This window comes from Lepisosteus platostomus, chromosome 2, assembly GCF_059453375.1.
Source record: "Lepisosteus platostomus isolate fLepPlt1 chromosome 2, fLepPlt1.hap1, whole genome shotgun sequence".
Lineage (NCBI taxonomy): Eukaryota > Metazoa > Chordata > Actinopteri > Semionotiformes > Lepisosteidae > Lepisosteus > Lepisosteus platostomus.
This window is the reverse complement of record NC_142612.1, coordinates 31435868-31448190: the sequence shown is the minus strand read 5'-3', so window position 1 is coordinate 31448190 and position 12323 is coordinate 31435868. Positions and strand designations below refer to the sequence as shown.

The 12323-nt window shown below is 42.6% G+C and overlaps 1 protein-coding gene across 1 annotated transcript; it reads right to left on the bottom strand.

The window, feature by feature from the left end:
- Positions 1-4859: 4859 nt before the first annotated feature.
- Positions 4860-9682, bottom strand: rpl8 (ribosomal protein L8). Its single transcript, XM_088605119.1, has 6 exons — positions 9570-9682; positions 8138-8281; positions 6887-7028; positions 6570-6788; positions 5753-5868; positions 4860-5054 (listed from the first exon to the last, which is right to left on the bottom strand). Exons 2-6 carry the CDS (start codon positions 8273-8275, stop codon positions 4896-4898), a joined length of 774 nt encoding a protein of 257 aa, XP_088461245.1. The 5' UTR covers positions 8276-8281; positions 9570-9682; the 3' UTR covers positions 4860-4895.
- Positions 9683-12323: the final 2641 nt, after the last annotated feature.

Below are 12323 nucleotides of genomic sequence, written 5' to 3'. Positions count from 1 at the left end.
GTGTCCCTCGTTGGGCACCAGGTCCTCCATGTTGAAGGTTGGGCACAAGGTGAACAGCCCTGTCCCATAACAAAACCCCAAATGTTATGCTAACAGCAACAGGATGTTGCTGCCCCTAAGTGCCGAAAGGCATAACAGACAAACATCCATCCACTAGACTGTTGCCATGTGGTCGCCATCATGGGAGAGAGCAAGAGTTTGTGGGAATTGTGATGTGAAGTGGCCCTTCTTGCTCACTAGTCACTGTAATGACTAATGTAATGCTACATACGAGCAAATAATGTACAGGTTGTGCATTAGACATCTCACCACAGAAATGTTCCAACATAATCTGCATGCAGAGTTTACAAGTTAAGTGGTATTTGTCAGCAAAACTGTCTATAAATTGAGAGCAATATTTCTGTTGGATTAAAAAAGATGTATTTGCAAGCCTGCTTGTTTACACTATAATAGTACCGCTTTAACTCACTGGAAGTGTTGTTGCCTCTTTCTGAAATGTGGAATATGGCACCGCGCATACCTCATACCTGGAAATTTAGTCTTATTTTGGGATGTAAATTAGAGGTTTTAAATGTTACTGTGTACTTTTTACTTTTGTTGTGGTTTGATTCTTTTTCAACACTAAAATATAAAAATGGTGGTGTAGTTCCCCTTTAATTGGCTTCTGGTAAAATTGTCCCTGGTGTGAGTGTGTGTGTTTTTGTGTTTTTTTGCCCTGTGATGGAGAGTTGTCCTGTCCTGGGTGTGTCCCACCCATTGCTTGCTGGGATAGGCTCCAGTTCCCCTGCCACCCTGAAATGGAAGAAGTTGTCAGAAAATGGATGGATGTGTATTTACTATTGTGTTTTAAAATATCAGGGAAGGAACTGTGATGTGGTGTAACAGAACTCTTCCGAATTGTCTGTGTTTTAACTCAGTTTGAGCAGGAGGAGATTAGTTCATTTGACAGCCAAGTCTTCGATCTACATCTGTAAGTGCAAAGAAAAGCCTTTGTTCCTGAGTAGCCTTTGGTATGTGTTGGAAACATGTCACAAGCATTTTGCTGCAAACAATGAAAGTGTGCCTGGCAGTCAAAGGACTGCAGCCTGGGACATTCTCAGACACGCTGAGATTGTTTGGAAACACAGCTGTTACATCAGACCGAATGGGCAAGAGATTGCTGCAGTAAATCAGCACTGAGCAGCACATATCTGGCACAGCTCAGAACTTTTCAAATGTCTTCTTAATTCGACAGGCTGCAACCAGTGAAAAGGACCAGACACGAATTATATAGAACTTAAACAAAAATGTTTTATTAATGCTTTTCATAATAGGAAGGAGCTGTGGTAGCTCAGACAGCAAGGGTGTTTAGCTTCTGACCAGAAGGTCCTGGGTTCAATCCCAGGTAGGGGCAAGTGATTGATGAAACTTGCTCTAACTCCTTCCAGACAGCTCCCAGGTCCACTCTGCCTGCTTTCCAAATGAGTACTGGGGGTTAATCCTTCCAGGGGTAATAGGCTGGCCAGATTGTGATGCTGACCACATCACCTCCACCTCCAGTGTCAGATGGTTGAGAAAAATGGTGGCCCTTGCCCCCCATTTTCCCATGGGCCTTCATGGCCTGAAAAGGGGACCTACCTACCTTTGTTATGTGAAGGATTCCTGGTTTTTTTTGCACTCAGACGCAAGCTTAGTCGCAAGAATGTGTCTTAACACAGAAAACTGGAGGCACTTCGCACACACTGTTGTGGGAATCCAGAACCAGCTACTTAGCTATGTTGTTGATACCCTGGCGTCTTTCAGAGAAGCTCCTCTGGAGGATCTGCAGTGACTGCACAGAAGGACTGGGTGATTTTGCACAGGTGTTTGTTGCCAAGAAGAATTCTGGGCTCTTTTCCAGACACAGTTTAGCCCACAGTGCCGACATCTGCTGGCAGACATCAGTATTGACACGAGGAGCATTGTGGATTTATTTCTTCCCAACTCTTCAACCCAAAAAGAGATCAAAGGGCTGCAATACCAGGGATTATTATAACCACTGTGACAGATAATGTATTTATTAGTATTTAAATATATTACTACTTATTTAATACGATTAAATAGATTATTATATATTTTAAATATTATGCTAGGGCTGCAGACTGGCACCGTGGTTATCACTGGTGCCTTACAGTGCTGGTGTCCTGGTTTCAATGCTGGAGCTGGGGTGCTGTCTGTGTGGAGTCTGCATATTCTCCCCATGTTCCCCTGGGTTTCCTCCCACAGTCCAGAAACATACTGGGAGGTTAAATTGGCTTCTGGGGAAATCAGCCCTGGTGTGATGGACTGTCATCCTTCCAGAGTTTATTCTGCCCTGTGCCTGTTGCTTGCTGGGATAGGCTCCAACTCCCCTGAGAACTGGATGAAGCTGAAAATGGATGGATGGAATATTATAATAACGAATATATTGGTACTATCCAGTTTATATATTAGTATTAAAAAAAACATGTGGTTTTGAATGATCAAAAAGCTAATGTTCTGTGATTCTAGATAGCTGTTTAGGTACTTCAAAATGACCCACGATTTTCTTACTTATTTTTCTATTTTGGTTTTCAAATTTAAAATTGACTGCTGCTGTCAAATATGTATTTTCTTTACCTAGGGGGCTCTTATTCTAGATAATGTGCAGAGTTAGTAGTGCTGGTGTTTGGGCATGGAGAGGACCGGGACAGGAGATCTCAGTCAGAGTTACTGGTGCTGGTAGACCAAGACCAGTGAGGGTAGGCCAAGTTAGGCTCTAGATGTGCGCGACGCTATATGACGGGGTGGGTACGCACAATGGATAGATAGGAAAGTCAATAACACTGTGTTCCACATGCAGGGTGTCGAGATCTGCTACTATTTGTACCAATGGGCAACCATGCCAGTGGTGCCACATTACCTTGTAGGCTGGGGCGAGTTGGCGTCAAAAACAGAAAATGTGAATGTGATACCAACACTGATAGAATGACACTAATAAAATATTTTACAAAGACAGTGATTGTATTTACATGGCTTTGTTTTTACTCGCCTGTCATCTTTTTTTGTTTCTTGCAAATAGAGAATTGATTTGCTTATCCTCCTCTTACCCAGTAATTAAGAGCCTGATGATCCGACCAGACGATGACCTCAGCCGCATGTTAAAACACAAGGAATGGAAAAGGGAAATTTCGGCGATTTCAAAAATGCTGCATGTGTAAAACACATTTCCAAACTATCACAGAATAATAGATAGCAGATCCGTCGTGGGCTCCTGTCAGATGCGTAGATTTCTTTTCGAAGTGGGTTCTGAGTGCTGCTGTGATCTGGGGTTCTTTCTTTCTAAGACTAAAACTTTCTAGACGGTGCGGTGGCTCTGTGGCTAAGGATCTGTACCTGCGGCTGGAAGGTTGCTGGTTCATATCCCGCAGCTGGCAGAAGAATCCTACTCCATTGGGCTCCTAAGCAAGACCCTTAACCCCAACTGCTCAACTGCCCCACAGCTGAATAAATGGCTTACCCTGTGCTCTGACCCCAAGCTTCTCTTCCTCTCTGTGTGCCCCAGCAAGTTGGGGTATGTGAAAAGACAAATTCCTAATAAGAAATTGTGTATGGCCAACAAGGTATATCTTACCTTATATCCCAGCACTGCACAGATTCTGCAGTTTGAACTAGAGGATTGCAATCTAGGCTGCTCTGAAGCCTGGGTTCATATCTCACAAAGCTGCATATTGCGATGAGCAACTCTGACTTTCAGGTAGTACAGTATGTATGAGAAGCTACACTTAACTAAGCAAAAAACCACAGGCTTACTCATCAAGCAATGGCCTGGAATACACATACAGGAGGCAAATATTTACATCAAATTTGATGTTGTGGAAATAACAACGCTGTGGTCATAGGAGCTCAGAATGTCGGTTCTCTGTAGCATTATGCTAGATTACTACAGGCAAAATGTGCTTAATAATTCCTTACATTTATGAAGGACTTTTCACATAGAAGGGAACCAACTTCAGCCACCACTTAATTGCAGCCCTATCTTAAGTGATGCACAGCCCAGCAGGTGTGTTCTATCAGCTGAATGAAAATAAATAATGTGGAATTACAAAGTGTAGGTTGTACAAGCCCAGAGGGGAGTTCAGCCAGCACAAGGTTAACAGTTTTATAAGCAGTTCAAGCTCCTTAACAATTAAGACCTTGCAGCACTTTCAATTGTGAAATTAGAAGTTCTGTGAAAGGATTCTTAGAAAGGATTAGAAATTCTGGTTCACCAACAACTGTAGTACCAACCTAATTTTTCCACTGCAATACTGACAAGGGCCAACATTTAACGTTAACACTTTAAAAAAGGGAATCCTCAGGTAAAGCAATCAGTTTCACTCCCATGTAAAATGAGAGGCAGCAAAGGAATTCGATCAGATGGAAAATCTACGTAGTTGTTGAAGCCAATACCCTGGACTCTTTCAAAAATACTGGATGAGATTCATGTATTAATGAGCTATATACCCATACATACAAGGCTGTATAACCTCATTTGCTACCTTTACCATCTTCCTCAATACCAAAATAAGTCAATATCTACATTTTCCTTGCCCTCTGCCCCACTTCTGTTCACATCACCTCTCAATATTTCATCTCAATTATCTATCAATTAAAAAAACTGGGGGGTGAAACCTATTGGAACAGATGAAGCCTCACACCTGCAGGAACTTGAAAATGTCAGTAATATTGTAGAGAAATGCCGTCCAACAGTACAATGTAGATGTGGCCAAGACACATTTTTACCATCACAGAAAAAGCATTACAGATACAGAACGTGGAAGTAGTCAAAAGTATAGTCAAAAAGCCATAGTTGGCAAAAGAAAAACACAAGACCACAAAGCTGATTTTTTTTATATTTTATTATGAAGCACTGCAATTTAGTTTTCCTTCTCCTGGACGGTCTTTGTTCCACGCAGTCTGCCAGTACGACGGGCAGCGATGAGACCGACCTTACGCCCAGCAGGGGCGTCCCTCCTGATGGTGGAGGGCTTGCCGATGTGCTGATGGTTACCACCACCGAAGGGATGTTCAACAGGCTAAAGGACAGAGAAGGAAATAAGCATCAACTCCGGTAACCACAGCAGGGCTCACTGTAAACATATACTCCCTGGAGCTAGAAAACTAACACTTCTTAACCCAATATATCCTCTCAGTATCAATTTATATTTCCTAGTGAACTCTACAATACTGACAACTTTAATACTGGAATATGAAACTTCCAAAATAATTGGATTAATGTTAGGGCTCTCCTCTGTCAGTATGCGAGGACTCTTGTGATGAAAACAATTTATATGTACTAACATGTTACGCTATGTTCTAGCAAGCTGGATGCTTGCCAGATTGTTGTTCCAAGTAGGTAATGCAATTTAAATTTTTAGCAACATTGTACTTGTATTCTGAAGGAAGACACCCAGAAATCACCCTTTCCTAAATTCACCAAGACATTTTACCAGCTACTAGCAGCCTAATGAGCTGGACGACCCAGTGTCACCTTCTCCATTGTAAATCATTAGCATAGTGTACATAAGTGAACACTTGTTTTTTCACTAAAACCCTTAAGCGACATTTTGATAAGATCATCCTAAAGAGTTTATATGGGATTTTTATTGTCACCACAGCAAAATACTAGTCCAGGAACAGACATTTCTTAACTCTTCAAAGAAACTCTCAGGAGCACCAAGATCATTTCCCACTCAGCCAGAGAAACTCCATGTTGCAAACAGGGAGTACTTACATTCATAGCCACACCACGGACACGAGGCCAGCAGTTCCTCTTGGCCTTGTACTTGTGGTAGGCACGGCCTGCCTTCAGGATGGGCTTGTCAATACGACCACCACCAGCAACAATACCTGAGAAGCACAGACACATTATATGCATACATGCATAAATACTTTAGCACTGGTGAAATACTACATAACATTAACTAAAATACTGTATACATACATCCTGATATATAAAAAGTAGTTGCACACAAAGCAGTTAACATTTTAAGGTAGGAGGGTACCTGGGAGTACTCCTCTGCTGATGACCACTGTCTCACCTGTGCTCTTCATTCCCTTTAATACACCTGAAAGCTGGCAGTATTCAAAAACTAGTGAAAAGAAGTTCTGGAAGGTAGACTACCTTTTCTGAAGAGAAGGGGGAATTGCAGGTACCCCAGATGCTAACTGGAATTCCTATCTCTTGGAAAGCTATGGTGCTGTGTGCTGCTGAACATGCTTCTTAAGTCAGCTACCCTACTGAGTGAAGGATGCATCTACCAGCGTCACGCCTGTGCTGCGCTGGCCTCAAACCAGCCGTACAACCAGACACCTGATTCTCCATCGTTGACTGGCCGTGGAGAAGCTACACTGACACAGTGGTACTGAAATACAAGCGTCAGATATAACTCATCTGTCAGATATTGGACAATAACACTGGCACTCTCAATGGTGACTACGTTGCCAACAGCAGGGCAACTTCCCCTATGGAATGTGCTGCTTGTAAGCACATAAACAGCAACCCAGGCAAGAAAATGAACAGGCGTTCAGTCCGGTCGCGCTGGTCTTACCAACAATAGCTCTGTTGGCCGAGGAGATGACCTTCTTGGATCCGGAGGGAAGCTTCACTCGGGATTTCTTTGTTTCGGGGTTGTGGGAGATGACAGTGGCGTAGTTTCCAGAAGCACGGGCTAGCTTGCCACGGTCACCTGGCTTCTCTTCCAGGCAGCACACAATGGTACCCTCGGGCATGGTGCCCACTGGGAGCACATTCCCAATGTTGAGCTGAGCTGAGAACCGCAGGGAAAGGGCACGTTATTCGAAGCGAACGCTTTGCGGCTGCACCGTTTGAAATGGCTAAATCTGCCGCAGCCCCGCTGGACCTCACCCTTCTTCCCGCAGTAGATGAACTGGCCGGTGTGGATGCCCTCGGCTGCCACAAAGAGCTCCATCCTCTTCTTGAACCGGTAAGGGTCCCGGAAGACCACCTTGGCCAAGGGGGCCCCACGGCCGGGATCATGAATGATATCCTGGGAGAGAAAAGAGAACAGACCACTCTGACGAGGCCGCCACCCGCAATCTTGAAGTGCCCTTCACTACCGAACCTGCATCTCGAGGGCACATGTGCCGACATTAGGCAGCCAACTAATGAAATGAACTGATTGCCTATTTTTTATGGAATCATAAAGCATAATTACTGAAGTAAAATCCTTATTCACCCATATAAGCATTCAGTAGAATACCTGAATACATCCTGAACGTCTTCCAAAACCTTGCAACTACAATACCCTTGCAGGATGCTGTAGGCCTCCAACGCTATTTGAAATGAATTCTGTTTGGCAAGCTGCGAGTCTGCTTGGAAAGAAACTTTCACCACTTCTGATATTAAACTTGGACTGCTGGAGTCCTGGAGAAAGTGACCAAGTCTAGCCACATTTGTCTCCCTTAGGACTTGACATTACTTAGAACGCCAATAAACAAACTGTACAAAACAATTTATCACAATGCTACCTGAACTCTTATCACTAAAACCCCTGAATCCAATGAAATGTTTGAAAACAGGTGGAGGTTTTGTGTGCAGGTGGATGCTGTACATTGGTGGTGGTGGAGGGGAGTCCCCATTACCTGTAAAGCGCTTTGAGTGAGTGTCCAGAAAAGCGCTATATAAGTGTGAGCCATTATTATAATTATTATTATTAAAACCATGGATGGTTCCACAGTAGTAGTGGTGACACTAGTCCACTGTGAAATCCATACCTCAGAAGTGAAGTGGGTCCACTGCTATATACATATATAAGGAACCCACTTCATAGATATGTTTAAAAACAAAATTCCCATTGGCCCTTACCATGGCCTCCTAATAATCCCCATCTATGAATTGGCTTTATTACTCTGCTCTCCTCCCCACTGATAGCTGATGTGTGGTGAGCGTTCTGGTGCACTATGGCTGCCGTCGCATCATCCAGGTGGATGCTGCACACTGGTGGTGGTGGAGGGGAGTCCCCATTACCTGTAAAGCACTTTGAGTGGAGTGTCCAGAAAAGCGCTTTATATACGTATGAGCCATTATTTTTATTATTAAAGTGGCCTGAGATTATCTGAAGCTAGAAAGTGTACAGTTCCTCCCCAAACTCCTCACCTTCACAATCCCCTTGATGTAGCCATGACGCTCAGCAAAGTCAATGGATCGGAGCTTTGCTGCACCCTTCCTGTGCTTGACGTGAGCTTTGAAGACCGACCCAGCACCCTTCCTCTGGCCTCTGATGACGCGACCCATTGTGCCCTGGACACAGGAAGAAGAGCAACAGAACCGAATGACGAAGATGCCCAAGCTCGACCCGTTTTGCCTTCTAGTGGTTTTCCTTGGTGATCAGAACGGCGGCAGGCCCAGAACACCTGGGACTGTTACTGAGCAAAAAAAAAAACCTTTTGTTTGGCATCGGGATCTATTAGAAAGATGAAAGGTCTACTGCACCTTGGCTGTAAAAGCTTACGGTAACACTGTATAAACAAAGTCACAAAACAATGCACAAGTGAGCAAGGAGAGGGCACGATACCCGATGCATTTCAAAACAGCCAGATCAGGCCAACATAAAGTCAAAATAAGGTGTTTATGGCAAAACATGAAGGTAGAGATGGACCAATACGGACTGCAATCTCTTCTAGCAGTGCTGGTAGGACTGGCTACCATGGGTCCTAATTCAAGGCCTTCCAATCCGCGGAGACCACAACATTCATTGAAAAGAAAAACATTTGCCAGAAAAAACTCCAGAGTCCAGATTTGATGCGTCTGCAGGCCTGAGGGTTCAGGGCAGGAGATGATCAAGGAGGACAAGCAGAGGTACTGCATGTCAATATGAAATCGTTTAAACTGCATGGGGGGTTAGGAGGGTCACTTTGAAAGAGTTTATATGATCCCATATGAAATTCAAAATCTTTATTGCGAACTACGACTTCATAAGGCCACGACATTTTTGCAGCTCGAGAAACGCACTTTCACTCAATTAAAAGGAGGAGAGCACATGAAAACGCTTAACGTCCATGCTGCAATCCTGAGTAATTAGTTTCATTACTAATTATACAATAATCACTGTCTGTTGAGATCGGGACAAGGCTACCGTGAATTTCCACAGAATATGCACGAGGCACTTGTTTCTCAATGACCACCCCACTTTTGTTGCGACTTGATTCACATTCACCCAGTCACAGTATAACCCTAAAGATCCCGGCGTCTGAGATAAAGTGCACTCTTGTCACAAAAAATATTAAAGCTGCAGTGGTGTAAATACGGCCTCTAGTAATGCTTTAATGTAACAGTTAAAACCTATCCCAGACACGCGTCTATTTCCAGACATTTACAGGACAAGCAGACTGTGTTTCATCGGTTAGGGCCAATACTGAACACATCATACAAAAAAACGTTAAGATACAGCCTTAGGCACAACTTGCAGTCGTATACCAAATATACAGGTTTTATTAGTAGTATAAACGTAGAAAACTAGAGCGGATGAGTAAAAAATAAAGAGATTAAAGTCGGATTTAATGTGAAGAAAGAGGCCGCCATTCCCTACCTAGACCTGGGTTGTCGACGAAAAGGAAGTCCAAGGCCGGCGCAACGCATTTCTTCCGGGTATATTCGGTCCCGTGGAACAGGATATCATTAAAACGAGCCGAAAATAATTCAAATTAACACGAATCGCAGATATCTGTACTATATGAAATATTTTTAAGCAAGAAGTATAAAATACTACAAAGCAAGTAACACGGATATTTTAAGTACTACCTATGCGGAGCATCATGGGATATGTAGTTCACCACATCTGCAAGATTGCTGAACTGAGCCTTTCAGACACACGTTTTAATTATGTTGCGGTAATACATCAACAAAACTATTTTTTAACTGTCACAGAACTTTTGCAGATACAGCACATTTGGAACATATTATGTAGGTCATTAGAAAATATCCGATTTAAATCAATTAATCACTTTTGTATTCATATTCACATAAATATATTTTACTACTAACGTGAGCCTGCAAATGACAGAAATACGTCAATCGATTTTACATCGTGCGCTTTGTATTGTACTTTATTTAAAATGTGTTTTTCTAACAAATATCCTCGAATCTGATTTATCATTCATTTATCTGAATAAAAACGTTAATCGGCAATAGCTATAATGTATCTGAATTGAAATAGTTTTGCAATGTTTTATGAAGAATCGCAATAATGCCAGTTTTCCTCAGATCATATCGATAATGCTGATCATCTGGCTGAAACAGTTAAGAGCTTAGTTGTATGATTTAATTGATGCGTGCAACAAAACAACAACAACACAGACTTAAAGATGTGATCAGTAATTATAGGAGTTGATTAAGTTTAAGTTAAAAACATTTAAAACAGTCGCCCTGTCCATAGCCTCTCCAGGATTGGTCCGGCAGTTGATTAGTTAACCTGGCCAGTGTTAGTTTACATTTGGAACGTAAGAAAATGACAAGTTTCTCATTTACGTAAATGAACATAAATACACTAGATAATTTTTCAGACCAAAGTGGATGTTAATCGATTTTGTATCCTGCCCTTATGGTTGTGCGTTATTTAAAAAGTTCTACCGGTTTTTTATACAAAGTGAATTGTATATGCAAGGGTTTTGCACCTCAAGTGCTTCAAAATATGAAACACATCCAGGTGCTGCAGTTCTGTAGATTTTATAAACCATAGTTAAATGGCCAATAAGCAGAGATGTTGAGAGCAACTAATTAAGCAACTGACTGATCCAATTAATTCGTTCCGAGCTCTTCCGAAAAAATACTAAGTTAGTATGGCTCTTCCGGACCAGTCTGAAGAAAACTGCCCTAGTCTATTTTGATTAATGGAAAACAGAAAGGACTGAGCAAAATTTGCACTGCATTGTGTAATACTTCATCCAAGAAATGAGAGGAGGCAATTTGACCAATCCAGCTTGTCTGCTACTTATTAGTTAATTGATCCAAGGATCTCATCCAGCTGTTTCTTGAAAGAAGCTGGGTATTTATGTAAATTACATAAGATAAGATCACTTTATTGGCCATATACAATTGCTTGTATTAGGAATTTGTCCTTTTTCACATAACCCAACTTACTCTCCATGTGACACACATACAGGGAGAGAAGCTTGGTGTCAGAGCATAGGGTCAGCAATTTATACGGCGCCCCTGGAGCAGTTAGGGTTAAGGGCCTTGCTCATGGGCCCAACGGAGTAGGATTCCTCTGCCGGCCGCAGGATACAAACCAGCAACCTTCCAGCCAAAGGAGAAGATCCTTAGCCACAGAGCCACTGCATCACCTGAGTGAGAAGCTTGTTCCATACTCCCACAACTCTTTGTGGAAAGAAACACTTTCAGTTCCCAGTTTTGAATTTAGTTTGAGTTACTAATGTATATCCAAACTGTACAGTATCTTCGAACCTGAGTTGTTTTGCCTTGAACAATTTATATTCTTTAAAAAAAATCTCTCACAACAACAGTCATTATAATACTAATGACAAAAAAGATGAATAATCAGTTTGTTGTACTTTTGTTTTATTTGGACCTGTCCACGACACAAGTGTCTCGTTCCCATCTTGAAGGGAAGCCGAGTAGGACCAGGACAAGCTTGGTCCTGCTGGGATGTGGTCATGTCAGGATGAGCCGGCAGAAACGGAGGTTTTGATCAATGCTGCCCTGTCTGTTAACGTGACCATTAATCACTACACGATTACAGTGGATAATTTTATTTGACAGTTTTGTTTTGCTTGTTGGGGATCCACGTCATTGTCTGGGGTCCATGTGCCTGTTCCATCTTTCTGTGTGGGGTTACAGACCTGGCTGACCTTGGCAGGAGGAGAAATTAGGGTACTTAACCCCACACTCACGGGGCAGCCAATGAGTATTGTCTTAAACTTTGTGGTATAACCTTGATTGTGTTCTTACACGGCTGGGTTTGAAACTGCTGCTAAGGAGAGTGTAAATGAGGCAGCTTTCTAAGGGTTTGTCGGATTGCAAGAAGTCCCAGCGCGGTTGAGTGTAGTTCTGACATAGGTTTATGACAAAAGTCGCTCCAGAGAGCTGAGAGAAGAGACACCATCATCCTCTCCTTCCTTCAGATCTAAAGCTCAGGCATTTCTAGGTGCCTTTTACACCCTAGACAGAGCTTGATGGCTTCCTTTGTTACCATAAAAGTCATGTGAGGAACAGAGACGTATTTGGAAAGAATGTATATGGAACGTCCAGCAGGGCAAGTAGATAGGTGGCCTCCAGAAGTACTACCCTTGTCCAGTTATCACACAACCCTCACAGACTTCTGTAC

Excerpts from the sequence above, each read along its gene's own strand:
- rpl8 (XM_088605119.1), bottom strand. The coding sequence starts at position 8,275 with ATGGGTCGCGTCATCAGAGGCCAGAGGAAGGGTGCTGGGTCGGTCTTC. Across the intron at positions 7,029-8,137 it reads ACATCAAGGGGATTGTGAAG|GATATCATTCATGATCCCGG; the intron begins GTGAGGAGTTTG and ends TTTCTCTCCCAG. Across the intron at positions 5,869-6,569 it reads GGCCAACAGAGCTATTGTTG|GTATTGTTGCTGGTGGTGGT; the intron begins GTAAGACCAGCG and ends TGTGCTTCTCAG.